Below are 21857 nucleotides of genomic sequence, written 5' to 3' on the forward strand. Positions count from 1 at the left end.
CAGTTAACTTATTAGGTTCATGCAATTCAAAATAGTTGTCATCCAGGCAGTTTTTTGAGATATTCTACTTGCCTTCATACAATATGTCTACTGCTTTAAGTAGTTAGCTCCGCTTCCTAGCCGATTATTGGTATTTCACTGGCAAAATACTGTGCACTGACTAAAAGAGGTGTACGTGCCTCACATCAATTTTAAGAACAACAAAAGCTGGAATAACCAAATTCATAAATATATCCATATCTTTAATTATGAAGCAATAATAGCTCACTAAGTCACACCGCGGCGTTAAGTTAAGAAATCTGATGGGGCCAATTTACGAAACTGTCACCTTTAAGTTCTCATCGGGCAAGGAGTTACAACCGAGGGTTCTTACATGACTTTACGGAAAAGACAGAAAATTCCGATTGTCAATTCCATTGCGATGAAAGCCGAAGTGGGTCGCGTGACCCAGGTTACGCAATTTGGAAAGAGTTACTGTTCTTGCAACCCGATACACTGTCTGCAGCGCCTCTTCGTGACAACTCACCAAACAAACTTCGTGGAGTGCGTTTTATTACTGATAAATGATCAAATTTCTGATGGCATTCGATCGATTGCAGAAATTAATTAGGTGAGGAAAAAATGTATAGTTTTCTGAACAGAACAGATCTGAAAATTCCTTGCTCATTGAAACAAGCAGTTCTTCTACCCCTCTCCCCGTAGTAGCCTTCAAGAGAACTGCTATAATAATAATATAGTTGCAAGAGACAGTTTTATGCACAAATTTATTCCTGCATCCATCAGCCTAATATAAAAATCATGCAACATAAAATACAGCAGCAAGTTCAGAAAGGTTCATATTTCTGGATAGCCGTTATTTAAACAAAGCATACGAATATTCACTTGACCTGACGAGTCTATGGCAGTTCATAGCAAGGAATTTGGTGCACCCCAACCCCATATATAAGCTTGAATTTTTCACGTCTGAAGGTCATTTTGGTACCAAGTGATGCTCATGGTGCAAACACTAACCGAAACATTGTACACTAAACAGCACGATGCAATTCAAAATAGTTGTCATCCAGGCAGTTTTAAGATATTCTTCAGCCTCACATCAATTTTAAGAACAACACAAAGCTGAAACACTGAATTTTCAAATGTTTCCATATCTTCAATAGCTGAAAAAAGCACTCCACAGCCTTAAGTTAAGTAATTTGACAGGGACTAATTTATGAATCTATCCCCTGCCAGCTAAGATTGAAATAATCATTATTTGGTTTGTTTTTTAAATTTGTTTTAATTTTCAATGTGCAGTACACTGCCAGTTTTCATCAATTTTTGCCACACAATAGACCTAACAAGTCGAGCTAACGGAAGGTACCAAGTTTTAGGAAGAGTTTGAAATGTACCTTAATAGTACTAATGTTTGTACTCCTACATTGTATGTGTGGTACTAAAACAATCTTATATGTATCAATGTAGGAGCCAGGTGTGATTCACGCCCAATGCCATTTCAGCATATTGTCAGAACGTTTAAAGATATTGCATACATTTTCTTAAACAACTCAAGTCTTCTAATTTAATACTGAATTTCACTTTAGAAACCTGAGTGAAATAGCTTTTATATTTTTTATATGAAATTTTATGTTGGATCATATGCCATATTAGTTCATCTAATAACTACTTTCATTTTCAGCCTTTTTTTTTTTCAACGGTGCCATATGAGAACAATACATCCTTCTTCAGAAATGTAAACAGATCATGCAGACATGCATATCACAGAATATCCAAGTATAATATAGCAAACCTTATTTGGAAGGTGAATTACTATGAGAATTTTGTGTTGTCATGGTGGTCAAAGTATGGTTAGTGTAAACACTATGTTTTACCTTATATGGGCTTAATAACTTTATCTTTATAAGCATAACTCAACATAGTTGATTTTTACTTGCACTTTCATTTTGTCTTTAATAATAGTTTTATTTGCTCCATGGCAAGATGTAAGATTGCTTCATATACTTGACATAATAGCTTTAACTCTAAGTCTTGCAGATATAATCAATTTTCTCTTGCTCAATACTTGTTTCAGTGGAAACCTACAAATCTGTTAGATTTACAGGGCTGTGTTTATTATTGCTGTCTTAAGCCTATCATTGGCATATGAATGGAATGAGCACAGAATAGAGGACAATGCTCAGAGAATTTTTTTTTAAGATACAATTCCAGGACTGATGACTTTAAAAAAAAAAATCACAAGCCCAGACTAAAATTACATAAGCCTGAAGTCCAATTTTTATATGCCCGAAATTGTCCTGTGTTATTTTACTATTATTTGTCACACAATATTATAATTACAGTACTTGAAATTGAACAGGTGAAAAGCAAAATCATAATAAATAACTTTTGTGTTTATTCAGATTTCAAAATATATAACATAAAGCAATGTTTTCCTTTAGGTCCTGAGGTCAGCCATTGCCAAATTGCTGTATTAAATAATGTTCTCCTTACTAAATTTGATCAGCGTTGCTTGTTCAGTAGCAGATGAAGCATGTCTTGCTTTATACTGGTTCTCTTTACAGTTTTGATGTTGTTGACTGGTGCCTCTTAATATGTTTAGCCAGTCTTGTATTACACTACTGAAAGCTTGAAGGACAGCTCAGTTTTTATTAATTAGACTTTAATTTGAAACATGTTGAAGGTGAACAGTGCAATAGCAATTAAACAAGACCTGTAAAAGAAATCAAAATACTTACTCAAGTGTTGCTGCTGAAATCACTTTTTTGGTGGTCTTTCCTTTTTATCTCACCTTAATGAATGGATGAATGGTTTGTAATCTAAGACTCCAAAGCTACCGTGGACCACTTTTGATCCTGTTACTACGTATAATACCTCAAAAAAGTCTTGCATTTGGCCTAAACTCTTAGATTACAATAATAACGTAATCAATTAGCTTATTTTGTATACATGCTAGCCTTGATGTTATTGCTTGGCCACATATCACTGCACTGGTTACAAGGACTATTGGAACAGTTCTGGTATCCATTAGACTGGTTCTGGCTGGTTTCTGTAATGCAGATAGATACCCCAAACAGTATTTTGTCTATTAAAGCCAAGTGAGCACTAATTATAGGTAACACAGGGAATCTGTTCCCCATTCATAGGTCACATGCTTTGCCTTGTGCACAAAGTTGACAGCTTTTGATGGAAGTATAAGTAGATGATATTAATAAATGTAATGAGCATACATGGGGATAAATATTAATAATTTGCTAGTCTTTAAATGTTAAAAATAAATTTCTGCATTTCATCAGCATGATCAAAGTTTTCTCAGGTAAATTAGATTTTTTGTTTGACAAGCCCGATGGGCACCTTACTTGGAATACAGTAGGGGCCCATTATGAACCTAGAGGGGCCACAAATTTCACTTGACCTAAGACATGATACAATTTCTCAAAAACCCACTTTCCGGTGGGATTTTCCACCAAATTGTAAACAAGTGTGCTTCCACAACATTTAAAGTTCATAATTAAGTTTTTTCCTTGAATTCAGAATTGAAGAAAGCATGTTTGAAAAATATAACTAAAGTCAGGTAGGCCAGAACTCTACCCTCAATCACAAACGATAAGCACATGATATGAATTAAATAAAAATAGCATGATATATGTGTAACAGTTTAACTAAAACACTTTGGACCATTTTGATATTGTTTCCTACTGCTACATTCATTTATATGTACATGATGAAAAATCCATAATACTATTGGACATACTGCCTGGACATGTGCTTTGGATGCTTTTGTAGGATCTACAATGACTATGAAACTACCAGTATGCAATGGCTTTCAATCTCGAAATAGCATGTTTTTAAAAAAATAAAATGTTACCAACAAAAGGTTATGTTAATAAGCATACTGTTTAAAGGTAAAAAATGTAGTTATGAAGTATTTTATTAGCATTAGGGAATCAGTAAATTAGTCCAATGTGCAATTTTGTGTGATGTGCAGTACAACATTTCTGGGGTATAAAGATCAGAGATCAATCATGGTAAATGAAATAAAAAAAATATGACTTTCACTTACTATGTGATTTGTTATAATGTGGTAAGTGAAATAAAAAAAATATGACTCACTTACTATAATGTTATTTGTTATAATGTGGTAAGTGAAATAAAAAAATATGACTCTTCACTTACTATAATGTGATTTGTTATAATGTGGTAAGTGAAATAAAAAAATATGACTCACTTACTATAATGTGATTTCTTACAATGTGGTAAGTGAAAAAAAAAAATATGACTCTCACTTACTATAATGTGATTTGTTATAATGTGGTAAATGAAATAAAAAAAATATGACTCTCACTTGCTATAATGTGATTTCTTATAATGTGGTAAGTGAAATAAAAAAAATATGACTCTCACTTACCATATTTTGATTTGTTATAATGTGGTAAGTGAAATAAATAAATATGACTCTCACTTACTATAACATGTTATGTTATAATGTGATTCTGGATATAATACAATACTACTATGGATTTGATTACCAAAATCTTACCAGTTTATAACAACATTTAACTATTATGTAAAATATTTTGATAATATAGAGTTCTTAATATATCGTGATTCAGAAGATGCCATGATTCTGACTATAGCACAGTCAGTAGATAATGACCCTTACCACCATGTTATAATGAGGGAGAGCTGTAATAGTTTCTGCTTGGTATGTTTTGAACAAGACTAAATACCATGATCAGTTGTCCAGGTCAGTGAGACCGATTGGTCAATAATTTCATAGTCATCCATGCCCAGCTAGTGCCTACATGGAGGACTATTCAATACAAAGGGTGCGAATTTAATGTGCAGTCTATGATGCTCTTTCTAAATAGGTTCAGAACATGGCTTCTCAGTAGCAAACATTTTAACCATAAAATAATACATGTGGTCAAAGTATTGCACCTTGTATCTCAATGAAATGTGACCTGCAATAAGACAAAGGCATGCAAACTCTTAATGGTGTTAAATGAAAAGCAAAAATATGAACATTTAAGACATTTTCTTAATTTGAACTTCAATGTATTTATGACTTTAATGTTAAGCTGTACTGCTCGTAGACCAGAAGAGCTTACAGCATGTCCATGAATCCATTGTCCATCCGTCTGTTCGCAAAAGTCTGTTAAAACTATTCTTCCAAAATTATTTAGAGGATCGTTTTGAAACTTTTTTTGCAACTCTGTGGTCTCAAACTATGTAACAGTAAGAGGCAAAGTCAAACAAGTTTAATAAAATCAACTAATAATATATTTCCCAAAAATACAAAGTGAAAGATTAAAAGACAGTTTGGGTATTGTGAATTAAATCACAAATGATTGTAAATGTTCAATCACAAGTCCAAAAGTCTAGCATATTCCAAATGAATTATAGCCTTGAATGTGCTGATGTGTCATTGGTATAATCCAATATGTCTTTGAATGAGTCCTTAGTAATCGTAAAGTAATGTTTTAGTCCAGAAAGTCAGTGAGTCAATGATTCCTCTCAAATTATATCTGAGTACAATACAAAGTACAATACAGATGATTCCATAGACTGATCTTAATATAGGAATGTATATATTGTTTAAAAATAACTTCTTTATATACATCCCCACTTGACCTATGTCACAAAAGCATTTTCTGAATACAATAGCATTTTCTGAACCTTAACAACAGCATAAAAATTCAATGTGCTGCTTCGCTCACTTTCTTTTGTGGTAAGATAGGATAAAATGTGGAAATCTACAGTTCTCTCAAATCACTAATATTTTTGCATGATTAGTGAAAACATGTGATTGAAATTGACTTGAATTTACAAAACGTGGGTGGGGGTGGTGTGCTGAACAGTGAATTTAATCTTCAGAGCTTTAATGCTGAAGCAAGTTTGCTAAATAATACTAAAGAAAACGTTTCTTTTCCTGCAAAAACACGATTATTTCACCTTGTGGAAAAATAAATGACATTTTAACTTGTGGCTTTGCCATCCATTAAATATCATATTTTGTTTTACCATACAATGAAATATATCCGGTATTAACATCGGAAAAGAAAATTTCCTCTTATATTTGTTTGTACAAAGTATATATTGATCTAGTGAAATTGACCCTTTAACTACCGGAAATATTTCAACTGGTTAAACTTTAATTTCTGATCACAAAGGCCTTTTAGGAATATTACACCTAATAATATTGATCACTTGGTACCTTATTGTTTTTTGCAAACTAACTGCTTTCCCTGGCTAGCTTTGAGTATTTAATGGACCTAGTTCACAAAAAAATAAAGCAAACTCAGTAAACTAATTATTTAATAAAATCCACTTTGGTTGTTCAGGTAAGAAAAGTTATTCAGGTAAGAAAACCTGCTGTAACATGATTGTTGAATTACATACAGACCTGGACCTAACAAGATCTTCCACAGGGATGGTGAATATTTAGTGGCTTATCTGTATGATTCCCTTGCTGTTTTGGATTTCTTATTTTCGAGTGGCCGAGTGGTCTAAAGCGTTCTCTGTTACAGATCACTGCCATCTCACCTGTCTGCTTGGGTTCAAGTCTCGGATTCGGCTAATGTGGGTATGTGAGAAAGTTTGCCAGTTGCTTCTCGTGGGTCAGTGGTTCTTTCTAGGTTTTTCCCGGGTTTTTCCTCCGCCATTAATACTGGCCGCCATGTATAGCCTATCGTGTGCTGAAAAATGGTGTCAAACCCTACAACAACAACTGCAACAACATTTCAATCAACTTCATTTTCTTTAAGAGGTATAGCTGTGATGGTCTTAGAAATGGTAACTTTTCAAAAATAAAAGTGGGCCCCCTCCTTTTATAAAGTGACTCCTTCAGTGATGATATGATGCCCTTGTGACCTTTCACAATAGTGATACTGCAAGAGGGAGACATTTGCATTTGTCCAACGGTGGTTACAAAAATGTGCAGTTGAGATAGCTTTAGATTTGATAGTAATCATTACATAAAATTGTATCTGAGATCACCTTTTCCAAGAGGGAAGCAAGCACTGGTGGTTTATTTTGTAATGGAAACAGATTTACCAAGTTTGATAATTTCATACTTAAGTGAGAACTTACTTTCAGAGATCAAGTGGTTGTGTTACTTATCTAAAGAAATTGCATGAAGATGTTTGAAGCAAAGTTTAGTTTTCTTTCAATGATCTTTAGTAGATTATTTAATATTTCATTATTTTCGATAAAAATGCCTGTTTAGTTTTAACATAACGTGTATCATGTTAGTGCCTTTTTTTCATATAACGATCTTGTTACCTCGATATTTATGTCATAAGTGTTCACACTAACTTGTTTCAACACATGCCTTTGCATGTTCTTGTAAATTTGCATGATTTGATCAAATCTTACTAGTCAATAAATATAAGAAAATATTCCTGAAGAATTTTTCATTTTTTTGATCTTTATTTTCAGAAATATCAGGTCAGGGCATGTACCCTGCTTTAAGTTCAAAGATTTGTTGATTCAGGATTAGTTCAGTATATAGTACAGAACATAGATGATTCACAAATGAACATAAAATATACATACATTCTTTGATTGTACAAACTCTAGCACTGTGTTACAAACAATTCACTTATAAAGCTGGCACTTCAGCCAGGTGTAATGTCTATTGATTGGCCTATTGTTGGCAGGCTTTGTTTTACTTTGCACATGGTTACAGGCCAGGTATTGTTTTACTTTATGCATGGCCATAAGCCAGGATTTGTTTTACTTTATGCATGGCCGTAAGCCAGGGTTTGTTTTCCTTTATGCATGGCCATAAGCCAGTATTTGTTTTGCTTTATGCATGGCCATAGGCCAGGATTTGTTTTCCTTTATGCATGGCCATAAGCCAGGATTTGTTTTACTTTATAGATAGCTATAGACCAGGATTTGTTTTACTTTATGCATGGCCATAAGCCATGATTTGTTTTACTTTATGCATGGCCATAAGCCAGGGTTTGTTTTCCTTTATGCATGGCCATAAGCCAGGATTTGTTTTCCTTTATGCATGGCCGTAAGCCAGGGTTTGTTTTCCTTTATACATGGCCATAAGCCAGAATTTGTTTTACTTTATAGATAGCTATAGACCAGGATTTGTTTTACTTTATGCATGGCCATAAGCCAGGATTTGTTTTACTTTATAGATAGCTATAGACCAGGATTTGTTTTATTTTATGCATGGCCATAAGCCATGATTTGTTTTACTTTATGCTTGGCCGTAAGCCAGGATTTGTTTTCCTTTATGCATGACCATAAGCCAGGATTTGTTTTACTTTATAGATAGCTATTGACCAGGATTATTTATACTTTATGCATGGCCACAAATCAGGATTTGTTTTACTTTACACATGGTTGAAAGGGGTCAGGATTTGTTTTACCATACTTTATGAATGGCACAGGCCAGTCTTTGTTTTACTTTACACATGGATATAGGCCAGGATTTTCTTTACTTTACACATGGCTATAGGCTAGGATTTGTTTTACTTTACACATGGCTGAAAGAGGTCAGGATTTGTTTTACCATACTTTATGAATGGCACAGGCCAGGCTTTGTTTTACTTTACACATGGATATAGGCCAGGCTTTGTTTTACTTTACACATGGTTGAAAGGGGCCAGGATTTGTTTTACTTTATGAAAGGCATAGACCAGGATTTGTTTTGCTTTACACATGGTTGTAGGCTACCGGTACATGTGTTTACAAAGTATTCGCAGACCTCCTACCTTAGATCTGTCAGTTACGTATCCACAATTTTAATAAGTTCAGTTTTATATTATTAATTTCACTGTGCTCATGAAATTTCGAACTGAAATTATTTTTTATTTTTATTTTCTGACTTGAGAGGTTCAGATTTACTGCATAATTTGCATTTAAATTAATAAAGAAACAATGTGAAATGAGCAAATATCATGGATTCAAGAGAGTTTTGGTTTATTGAGGTTTCTGTCTTGAGAATGTTCACTGCATATTCTTTGAAAGATTGTAAGAGCAAACTGTAGGCAAAAACAGGTACTTTAGTTGTTTTTCTTTCTATGTTTAAATTTACATTTATCCATATATGAAAAATGACCCTAATTATATTGGTTAGTTTAGTCATCCTAGATAGGATGACGAGTACTTTGAAGTAATGTGCCACTGAATTTTGACTTTTGATTATAAATGCAGTGTTAAATGTAAATGCATGTATTAGAATCATTGTTACTAGTGGTATACCTGGCAGGGATATAACATTCCAGAAAAGTTACATTACACTTTGTTGTATTATATTTTACTTGATTATTATTTGTTTCATTGTAAAGTTGTAATATTTTCAGATCCTGGTTTTGAGTTTTCCAAAAATGAGGGATATTTTGCATTTCTCAAGGGAAATTGATTGAATCGCCCAAAAATACTTGACCATGGACAGAACAGTTGGGTAAGTTTCACATCCCTAGGTGTGATTCAGCATTGAACCTCAAAATGCAACAGCCAAATAATTAGAAAATCATGGTCAGTTAAATGAAAGGTCAAAATTTCAAGTACAGTAATTGTATAGTTAAAACCTATGAACATGATGGAAAAAAAGCATCTTGTTCCCATTTCTTAACTTCTGGAGGAGTTCAGGCTCAAAAAGTATATGCATGGATGAACCAGTTAAACTAAGGATCAGCCAGAAAGTATCATCCTGTAAAGAGTATTACACAGAGCCCCCCATTTTAACCTTGTGTGCCTTTCGGGGTACACTTTAGCATCAGAAAAATACACCTATAACTTTTCAGCAGTGAATGATATTTCATGTCTCTTTTGGCACTAGCAGTATCCAGAGTCACAAACGGTCCTAACACTGTAAGATGACAATGAATATCTACTTTAAAACAATGTATCATGCAATGAAAACTTTAAAAGTTTGTGATAGTTGTCTGAATTGCAATGTAAAATGTTTAACGGCTGTTAGTATAGCAAATATTTTAGGTTAAAGTCACCCCTGAGGCGAGGAAGATTTAATTTAATTTATATCAAGTTGAAAAAAGTGACTAAATTAATGCAAATACACAGTTTGTCATGTAATTAATAATTTGTTAATTTGGAAGGAAAAGTATTTCAGAAAACAATGTATTTATTTTAATAAATGCTGGTTGATAATGAGTGTACACTAATGTTAAATGAGAGAGCAAGATCTGGAATAGAAAATTCCATGGTTCAGCTCATTTCAGGTTAACCAAATAATGTTTTGTTGAGTTAAATGAGCACATGATAAAACATTTATTGCAATAATGTAAAGAAAACATAGTATTTACATTGCTCATCACAAAGTTAAGGTGGCAAAACTCTGAAAGCAACTAAGACTATCTCATTTTTATTGCTCTAGTAGTACATTATGTACTATTATTATGATGTGTGTCACCCAGATTTGGAGGGAAGGGAGCACAATATCCCATGCCCACATGCCCAGAAAATATGACCAGTCTGTGCTGCCCTACCATAAAATATGGCCACCATTACTGAAAAGAGAAAAACCTTGAAATGGTTCTTTTCTTCAAAATAACTGAGTAGAATTTGACAGAAGCACTCTGGCATAAAAATCTTTTATATTTGTACAAATTACACTGATCCACCATTACTAACAACAGAAAAATCTTTAAATGATATGGCCAAAATCTTGGTGTAGAATTTGATATTCATGATAGAAAATATTCAAGCATGAACACCTTTCAGATTTGTACAAAAGATGACAATATGACATCTAATATGGATGCTGATACTAAATATAGAATAACCGTTAAACACTCATCATGATCATCTTCACCAATAATATAAGTACAGCTGTACTCTCTTTCAGCTAAGCCAGTAACATAATAGAGAAAGCAACCTTGATGCACATGTCTGAGGAATCATTTAAAAGAAAATTTAACCTTTAAATGAAAAAAACACAAATTATATAGGCAGTGTGAGAGGATGGACATGTGCTGGGTGGGGTGCATATAATGATAAGGGGTCATCCATGAACATTGGTAGAGTATACATATACATTTACATAATTCATAAAAATACTGAAATATACACACACATTTCTTTAAGGATGTTTACTTGTAAGTAATAGTATATCATTGGAGTAAATAACTGACTATCTTTTAACAGAATTAATTGAAATAAATGACATGATTAGAATGGAATCAATACCTTTTACAAGGAGGTGGTTTGGGGCATTTACACAAGCAACATGACATTGTGAAGAAAAACAATGCTTTTGATGCATTTCTTTTGATTGGCCATGTTTTATTTGTTTGTTTAAAATATTACTGTAGGATTAAATGGCCATGGCTGAGTATTTGCAGAATATGGGGTTGCTAATTTTGATCATAAGTTAAGGTGGGAGGGGTTATAGGTGCTTGCATTTGTTACTGTTATTGCTTATGGAGTTAGTATAGACAAAGCTTCACCTAAAGTGTAACCGAAGCTGATCGGGAACTGAATGTAATCCCCAGTATTTACAGATGTGCACAAAAATGCCAGTTGGGTATCTTGTGACCATTTATATCCAGTCACATTGTAGAAACTTAGTCAAACCATAGCAATTGGAATTATCATAGTGTGGTAATAAATATTTGTGGTACATGTATATCCAAGGGTCATTTACAACCAAATCTCATTTCTAGGTGAGCATGGGGAAGAAAACATAGCAAGACAGCTGTAAGGATTTTTTTAGCCTTTCTTGCTGAATGCTGCAGTTTTAAACTCTTGGTTGACTCATAGACTGACTTCATGGCTTAGGACAAGTGTCACAAAGAGTCCAGAGAATAATATCCTTTAATTTCTCTTGCTTTGTTAATGTGATGAACCTGAGGTCAGTGATAGTCCTATTAGTCCTATTGTCAGTGATAGTCCTGTTGTCAGTGATAGTCCTATTGTCAGTGTTTGTACTAATACTTTTGGATGTTGATCTTATCCCTGAGGGTGGGGCTAGGATAAAACAGGTAGGTTGGGGTGATCTGGTATGAATTTCAAATAATTCCTGTGTTGTTTACCTATTGACTGACAGTTGTCATGTGTGATCAGAGAACCAAGTGTTGAATCAGACTGGGCCCATGGGGCATACTCAGGTCTTTACAATCACTTTTTGGACATAGTCCTTTGGTCATTACATAGATACTATTGAGACTCCCAACCTATGACCACGTACAATTCCTAGGAATGAAAAGACAAATTTATACGTGCAACAAAAATTGATCCCAGGATCTAATTCTTCTTTACAATTTAAAACTTGAGATCCCACCCATTTGTCATATATACACTTACTAGGCATAAAATAATATGAATTGAGATATGAAACTCTAAATGGCTGCTGTATTCTTGCATACTGGGACATGACCCAAGGAGCACAGAATTTTGGTGGAACAAAGCTGGATAGTACAGGGCTATTGTGTTTTATTCACTTTTCAGGGCAAGGTTGCACAGCCTCTTTCAGCTTTTGGAGAAGGTTGGAGTTAAAGAGGTCAAGTCTCAGACTGGAGATGATCTGCAGCAAACCCGATACCTCACTTCCAAAATACTTAAGATTGTCTCTGGACAGGGTAAGTTGGTCTCCATGCTATAGTATTATACACATATGCCAAAACTCCATGATATAGTATTATACACATATGCCAAAGCTCCATGATGTAGTATTATACACATATGCCAAAACTCCATGATATAGTAGTATACACATATGCCAAAGCTCCATGATATAGTATCATACACATATGCCAAAACTCCATGATATAGTATCATACACATGTGCCAAAACTCCATGATATAGTATTATACACATATGCCAAAACTCCATGATATAGTATTATACACATGCCAATGCCATTTTTTCAGTTTGGTTGATTCTTTCAGTGCACAAGAAATTTGTATTAAATTACTCAGCAACAATCAATTGATGGGGGGCAGGGACTGGCAAAAGAGAAAAAGAGATGCAACACAGGAAAACCACTGTTCCCTTTACCAGTATTATTTTCTTATTGTTAAAAGAATCACTGCATAACAGATTCTTACAAAAACAGAAGAAATTCATTTTGACATTGTGCTTAATTTGTTTTTCTTCTGTCCAAATCAACTCTGTCACCTCATGAGTGGTCTTGTAACTGCAGTCCACATAATAGATGATTTGCATAGCATGAAACAAAAGGTATTTACCATGGTTTGGTTGATATTAACATAGCATGAAACAAAAGGTATTTACCATGGTTTGGTTGATATTAGCATAGAATGAAACAAAAGGTATTTACCATGGTTTGGTTGATATTAGCATAGCATGCAACAAAAGGTATTTACCATGGTTTGGATGATATTAGCATAGAATGAAACAAAAGGTATTTACCATGGTTTGGTTGATATTAGCATAGAATGAAACAAAAGGTATTTACCATGGTTTGGTTGATATTAGCATAGAATGAAACAAAAGGTATTTACCATGGTTTGGTTGATATTAGCATAGAATGAAACAAAAGGTATTTACCATGGTTTGGTTGATATTAGCATAGAATGAAACAAAAGGTATTTACCATGGTTTGGTTGATATTAGCATAGAATGAAACAAAAGGTATTTACCATGGTTTGGTTGATAATAGCATAGAATGAAACAAAAGGTATTTACCATGGTTTGGTTGATATTAGCATAGCATGAAACAAAATGTATTTAAAATGGTTTGGTTGATACTAATACTCAGAAGGAACAATAAGAAAATCTCAGGCTCTTGTCATCTTTAATTCTGGATATATTTCATGGTGGGATACACCCCCCACCCCCCGAGTTGAATATTGTTTTTTTTTATCACACTATGAAATACTATATATATGTTATTAATGCTAGGAATTGGACTTTCTTTTTATTAAATTGAATTTTACCTCTATCAAATCTTAGAAAATTAAACTTACCCATCATCTCTCATCCTCTTTATAAGTTCACCTCAACACCTGAACTCTTTGTAAGTTCATCTCAACACCTGTCCTCTTTGTAAGTTCATACCCCATTCTCTTTGTTGGTTCACCAGCCCCCGTTCTCCTTGTAAGTTCACCTCAAAACCCATTCTCTTTGTAAGTTCACATCAACACCAATCATAGTGAGAGGCTAGTCCTAAAAATGGCAGTAATTTAATAGAATACAACCATTTAAATAACTTAATCCGCTGCAACAGATAATCTTTTTGATATTGGACCATATCCAATCATAAGATTCAGCAAAGTGACACCATTGTTTTAAGATCATTGGCAAGGTCATTATGCCTACAGGGGAGAAAACTCCATAGAGAAGTGATTGGTGCTGATCTCATATCTTTGGTAAAGAATAAATTTCTATTCCAAAATGGTAATGCAATTTTCATTTATTACTCTAGATCACAAATGTTTAGAACTTATAATCATACAATATATAGCCTGTATTATGCTGATAAGCTGTTAAACCCTATAAGCACATTCTAGACCACCCATTTCTGTGATGTGCTGCCAGTATACCTGGTGTAGAATTATAGATTCAGGCATCACATGGCATGATTTGAAATCTTGTATTTAACATGTGAAATTATAGGGACAAAATAATACAAAAACTATCTAGTTAATAATATATATATATATATATATATATATATATATATATATATATATATATATATATATATATATATATATATATATATATATATATATATATATAATGAATTTCTGTTCTTGTAATGCATGTTACACATAACAATCTATGTTACAGAAAAGATTCACAGAGATGCTGTTCTTAAGACATCAGCATATGTGGAGCTCCTCATGCAGACACTTAAGGTGAGTGAATAAATGGGTCAGTATGACTATATTGGTGTATCAGTGTGACAGTTGGTGTGTCAGTATGACTGTTGGTGTCTCAGTATGACTGTTTGTGTGTCAGTATGACTATGTTGGTGTATCAGTGTGACTTGGTGTGTCAGTATGACTATGTTGGTGTATCAGTGTGACTGTTGGTGTATCAGTATGACTATGTTGGTGTATCAGTGTGACTGTTGGTGTATCAGTGTGACTGTTGGTGTGTCAGTATGACTATGTTGGTGTATCAGTGTGACTATGTTGGTGTGTCAGTGTGACTATATTGGTGTGAATATTGACTATGTTGGTGTATCAGTGTGACTATGTTGGTGTGTCAGTGTGACTATGTTGGTGTATCAGTGTGACTGTTGGTGTATCAGTGTGACTGTTGGTGTGTCAGTATGACTATGTTGGTGTATCAGTGTGACTGTGTTGGTGTGTCAGTGTGACTATATTGGTGTGAATATTGACTATGTTGGTGTATCAGTGTGACTATGTTGGTGTGTCAGTGTGACTATATTGGTGTGTCAATATTGACTATGTTGCTGTGTCAGTATGACTGGTGGTGGGTGCCAGTATGTATATTGTTATAAATGTCACTGTGTACATATATAATCAGTTGTAATTTTTGACATGGGTTATGGAGTGGCAACTTTGCTTCAATATTTACTTCTTGAAATGTAATTTCATCCCAGTAAATGGAGAGAGCAAATCACTTACTTTTTGTTGCACATATCCTATACTCAGTACTCCTATGAAAATGGGGGACTTTGATGAGATATTATCTTAGTTCAGTTGTCAGTATACATTATTATCATTAAGCAGAATTCTAGTTTCTGATTATCAGACAGACCGACACAATAACTACCTTAATTATTTTTTGTTTTTTCATACTTGTTTTGGCAGAAGCTCAACAAAGCAATTGCTTTGATGCCAGTGTGCATGTTAATCTGTACATCCATCCATCAGTCAGTTTGTTAACAATTTGGATCATTCAAGATAACTCAACTGGGAAGTGTTGGTTTTCAAATTTGGTGTGCAGTATATATTGTATATTTAATTTCCTTTATTTGTTGTTTTTTTAAATTCATTATATGCTATGAATAATTATATTTTGGACTTGACCTTGTCCAAAATCAAGTTCATTTTTTACCTGACCCCAATCATTGACTTTGCTTCTGTAAACATATTTATCTCAATCTGAGTCCAGAACTTTGGAAATTGTCCATGAAATGCCAGGCCTACCAGTTGTTTACTACATTTTTTTTCATAATTTTAGAAATAGGCCTTCAAATTATAACTAAGATTTTATCTTGTAAACTTTTGGAACCTTCCATAATAAAATTTTCCATTAGGTAACATTTTTTATGGGATATATTATTTGTGCATGTATGTGATTTAGATTTTTAACATAACTTTAACAATTTTCCAGTCATATCACGATGATATCTGCATTGTGGCAGTTTAAAGTGATGTCCAGCACTGGGGCATCATGACATGTAGCATGATGTCCCACCCAGTCACATTATCCTGACACCAGGCCGACCAGTCCTAACACTAACCTCTTAATGTTGAGCACCTAGCGAGGCAGCTGTTAGTACCATTTTTAGAAGTCTTTGTTATGATTCGGTTGGGGTTCGAACCCACGACCTCCTGCATTCAGGGCGGACACTCTAACCACTAGGCCACCGGAGCGGTGTATATGTTATTTGTGACTTGAGGTCTAATAGATGAATATAAAATCTTAATGATTGGAAAAATTATTTATTTGTGCTGTAAAATTTGAGCAGGATCAGTTGTATTATTGTTGTGTCCAATATTTTATTTGGGCTGTAATTTATTTAATTCAAGATAATCTTCACTGGAAATACAAAGTGCTCAAAAGTGACATTCTTGGAAATATAGACTTGGATTTATAGTGAAATTTCAAATAAGGACATATTCTTCAATTGTATTATTATGATTCAACAAAAGACTGCTATCACATCACTATGACACAAGCTATCACAGGTACATCAACACCTCCAGTGATGGATTTGTTTTAGAATATCACTAACATTGGGTCAGATCTTTAATCATTAGAACTTGTGTTATCATCATTTCATCTTTGTTCCCACTGGAACTGCAGCTGTCCATTTGTCATGATCTTAGGCTGTTTTACAGATGGTCTTAAGTTCTATGTCCAGGGTTCTTTGCAAAGTCTTGACTGGTCTTCATCTTCAGCATTTGCCTTGAGGGTTCCAATTTAAGGCATGGTGAGTAATGTTGGAATGGCCTGTTTGCAGGGTATGTCCAGTCAATTTCCTCTTGCATTCCTTAATGGCGTTGGATATGGATTTCTGTTGCATTCTAAGCCCTAACCATTGGTCAGGGATGCTGTCAGGGCCAGGCAGTTTACCACTCTTGGTTTTCCTGATTGTCTGTATGACCTCTTCCTTGGTAAAGCATCCTGTGTTGATGTCCAGATCCTCCCTCTTCTTGTGATGGGTGGGTTTTCCACTGGTGTGCTCCTGAGCAGTCTGCTGAAATGTACATCCACCTGTTGAGCTGTTCTGGGGGTTTCTCATCAAATTCACATTCTTTCTACATACAGGTTTGCTAGTGTTGGTTTTCTTCCCAGATAGTTGCCATGAGATGTTGTAGAGCATTATCATGTCATTTATTTTTGCAGCTTTCTCTGCATCTGTGGCAAGTTAGTTGGCAAGTTCCCACTTATCTTTTATTGTGTTCTTCTTGACTTTCTTATTCTTTATCTTGTATTCCTCCTGAGGAAACTGTTTCTATGCCTGTACAGGTCTCTGCTTGATTTATCATTTGTAATCAGTCTTCTTGATTGTGTCTTCTGACAGTGACCTCTTGAGCTTCCATCTTCTGAATCCCAGCATCTCCTCACAGGTTGTTGCGAATGTGCTTCAAACTCATTTCCACTTCTTTTCTATGGAGCCATCATCAAAGTCATCAAGAGCCTGGAATCTGTTGGAGAGGGAAATGGTGAACTCCAGTTGTTTCTCAACAGTTGTGAGCCAGGAGATGCCATAGGTGTTTCTGCATTCCAGTCTTCTTTATGTTGCTGATTCTGGTCTTCAGTTTTGCTATCCTCAGTGCATGGTCTGAGCCAAGATCTGCTCATCTACAGGTTTTTACATCCATCATGTTGAGATAGCATGTTGATTGACCTGATTCTCTGTTGCTGAATCTCAGGATTTCCATGTAACTTTTGCATCCTACGATGGGGCAATACTGTTTTCCAGTCATAATGGCTTTCAGCTTTCAGAATACAACAAAGAGTTCTCCATTGTCTTTCAGATCTCCTAGGCCCTCTTTATCCATGATGAGTTCCTGTCTATTTTTGTCATTGCATATTTTTGTATTCATGTTGCCCATCACTAGTGTGATCCTTCTCTTTGGTACTCTGCCAAACATGCTGCAGTTGCTCATAAAAATCCTTCTTTACTTACTGGTTCAATGGAGCATAGCACTACACAATGGTTATCTTTTAGAATTTTGACTGGAGGCAGGCTGTCAGAATCCTCTCATGGACTGGTTACTACTCCATTAGGCCTCTTTTTGATGTCTTGCTCAACATCAGCCCCACACTGTTCCTGAGGTCATTGTCCATGTTGGGCATTACTCATTAGAGGATGAAAAGTCCATATGCCCTTCTTGATTTTGCCTGATTTGTCCATCAACCATCCTCAGTCCTCGAATCTCCAACATGTATCTATCCATCTCTTTGGCAACTTGTGTTGTTTTTCCTGTCTTGTGTAGTGTTCTCACATTCCGTGCCCCAATCATTTCAACAGTCTTGGTCAAGAGAAGATTTGTTGCCAAGTCAGCTCCCGCTTGCCTTTTTTTTTCTGGTCTATTTCATACACTATCATATGAAATTATTCCTCTAACAGTACAGATGCCAGCACAACCAGCATTTATACCAGGAATAAGCAGACTGTGAATACTGTAAATAATACATTAAACAGGACTAAGAAACAAACTGTGCATGAGAATGAGTCTGAAAACAGCAAAAAAGGATACAAAATGACAGCAATACAAACAATGTAAATGTTTGTAGAAATTGTTTTGTTTCCTTGAGTGCCCAAAATAGTCTTTGCATTCCTGGTAATGTTACAATTAGGAATTAAGGAATTTCAGAAAAAAGGTGTCAATGTAGGTCATATAAATATTCAAGGCATAAGAGGGAAAATATATCCAGTTAATCCCATGTTAACTTCTCCAGATAACAGTTTTCATTTGCATGGTATCTCAGAAATAAAACTGGCTGAAAGTCAAACTGATCATTTTCTCAGCATTGATGGATATGACATACCTGTTCAACAAGACAGAAAGGCGGGAGATGGGAAACTCCTGGCATATGTCAAAAATGGTACAGTTTACAAAAGAAGGCTGGACTTGAATCCAAAATTTTAAATCATTATGGATTCAGATCAGAGTTATCATAGAGAACATGCAGCATATCAGTTTGCAAATTTGCTCCATTTGTACCATGTAGTTATCAACAAGACTTTTGTGTTGTCTTATGTGCATTAGGTTGGGATCTTTTAGATAGTTCATAAAAGAACAGTGTACATGCTTTTCTCATAATTTGGAAAGGGATGGAAGAATTTATATTGGTCTATAGTTATTTACATCCTCTTTTAATCCAACATTTTGTAGTGGTGTTGCTTAGTTTGTTTTGAATTACTGCAAAAAACATGGATGTTTCTAAGTAACCAGGACTTGACATGTTAGGTCCAAGACTTCTTAAGGCATCTGCTATTGTGGATAGCATTAACTTTCTTTGTAATCACTGTTTGAGAATAAGTCAATTTCCCCAATCTTGGAAAACTGCAAAATTAACACTGCTACATAAAGCTCGATCAAAAGAAGAAAAGCATGTACACAGAGCTTTTATGAACCATCTCAATGATCACAATCTACTTCATGAAAATCAGTCTGGCTTTTGAATAGATCACTCTTGTGAAACTGCGCTTGTCTCTACGACTGAGAAATGGCTGAAAGCCTTAGATGAAGGAAAGTTCGTTGATACTGTAACGATTAATTTTTGAAAGTTTTTTGACTTAGTAGATCTTGAAAATCTTCTTGAAAAGTTATAAATGTATCAGTGTTGTGGTTCACATTCTACTTGAGCATCAGGTCTCAGCAGGTAACATTAAATGGACACCTATCTGAAACTAAAATGATAAGTTGTGGAATGCCACAAGGTTCTGTCTTGGGGCCCTTGTTTTTTAAGTTCTGTTGATAAATGACCTACCCCTAAAATAGGTGATGCAGTCTGATTCACTGACATATATGCTGATGAAAACTACTTTGTCTGATGCCCAAAGCAATCAAGCCAAAATTGAAAAAAAAATCAAACTGCTCTCAATAGACTTCAAATACGGTGCAAATGAAATTAGTATGATCCTGGGTATGGACAAAACAGAAAAGAGCACAGTTGCAAATTGATATGTTGCATGTTCTGTAAAGGATGTGTTTAGATAGAATTCTTGGAATATTTGTAGACAGTAACTTGCAATGATCTCATCATTTAAATTATATTTCAGGGAAAATAAAATCTTTCCTTTGACTCCTAAAGAAAATTAAGGCCTTTATTCCATTACATTCAAGTGTTACATTTTACAAGTTACATCAACTGCGAGTGGCTGAGTGATCTAAAGCGCTTTCCATTACGGATCACTGCCATCTCACCTCTGTCTGCATGGGTTCGAGTCTCGGATTCGGCTAATGTGGGTATGTGAGAAGGCTTGCCAGTAGCTTCTCGTGGGTTGGTGGTTCTTTCCAGGGTTTACCCTGGTTCTTCCTCCACCATTAATACTGGCCACCATGTATAGCCTATCATGTGCTGAAAAATGGCGTTAAACCCTACAACAACAACAACAACATCAACTGCATCTTGAATACTGTAATATAATTTGGGGGATCACCACTGCTACAAATATGAGAAAAATTTCCAGACTCCAGGAAAGAGCTTTTCAAATAATTCTTGAACAGCAAACAGAAAATGTTCAAACTGCAATGCTTGCATTCAAAGTATTACCAATACATGAAAGAATATTTTTGGAGAAAAGCCAAAATAATATACATTGTGTTCAAAAATCTGCTCCCACTTACCTAAATGTCATTTTCCAGGAAAGAATCTACTGGTACCCCAAATCTTTGATGTTGTTGTTTTGGGGTTTAACGCCACTTTTCAGCACATGATAGGCTATGCATGGCAGCAAGTATAAATGGTGGAGGAAGAACCCGGGAAGAACCACCGACCCATGAGAAGCTACTGGCAAGCTTTCTGAAATACCCACATTGGCAAATCTATGATTATTAAGAGGGCAACATTTCAAAGTACCCAAGCCAAAAAATAAGCTATTCAAAAATGGCTTTCAAGTTTCAGGTGTGCTTGTTTGGAATAACATTCCACATGATATGAAATCAGCTTCAGGTATCTCTTCATTTCACAGTAGGTGTATTAGATGGATGAAATCATATATTAATACAAAAAAATGGTGTACTTATTAAAGTACATATTACATCATCCACCTCCTAACATTTATTTTCATTTCTGCAGCATTGAAGCATTTATGGGAATAGTTGTTTATAGCCTATGAATTTGCTTGTGTGTGTGTGTGTATGTGTGTGTGTCTGAGAGAACGTATTATTAGCTTGTATCTTGTCTGTACATAATAGAGGGCCTTAAGCTAGATTAGTTTCTCATGGCGCCAAACTTCAGTGTACTTTGTTCAGTGGTACTCAGAAAGGCTTGCTGGTAACCAAGGTTCAATGTGCTTTACTCAGTGGTACTCAAAACTGCTTGCTGGTATCAAGGTTCAATGTGCTTTGCTCATTGGTACTCAAAACTGCTTGTTGGCACAAAGGTTATACATGCTTTGCTCAGTGGTACTCAAAACAGCTTGCTGGTATCGAGGTTCATGTACTTTGCTCATTGGTACTCAAAATGGCTTGTTGGCACTAAGGTTCAAATTGCTTCCCATGGGTTACAATCAGACACATTTGTAAGTGAGCTA

The 21857-nt window shown here is 34.9% G+C and overlaps 1 protein-coding gene across 1 annotated transcript in view; it reads left to right on the top strand.

Annotated features, from left to right (window-relative positions):
* Positions 1 to 497: 497 nt before the first annotated feature.
* LOC149802095 (cytosolic carboxypeptidase 1-like) overlaps positions 498 to 21857 on the top strand; it is a 104158-nt gene continuing 82798 nt past the window's right edge. The window contains exons 1-4 of the mRNA XM_089956498.1: positions 498 to 610; positions 9321 to 9421; positions 12427 to 12557; positions 14735 to 14802. Of these exons, the coding sequence (XP_089812624.1) occupies positions 9405 to 9421; positions 12427 to 12557; positions 14735 to 14802 (216 nt within the window). The 5' untranslated portion in view covers positions 498 to 610; positions 9321 to 9404. The remainder of the gene's footprint in view (positions 611 to 9320; positions 9422 to 12426; positions 12558 to 14734; positions 14803 to 21857) is intronic.

Source organism: Sinohyriopsis cumingii, chromosome 4, assembly GCF_028554795.1.
Source record: "Sinohyriopsis cumingii isolate HCF-2022 chromosome 4, ASM2855479v2, whole genome shotgun sequence".
In the NCBI taxonomy this organism is placed as follows: Eukaryota; Metazoa; Mollusca; class Bivalvia; order Unionida; family Unionidae; genus Sinohyriopsis; species Sinohyriopsis cumingii.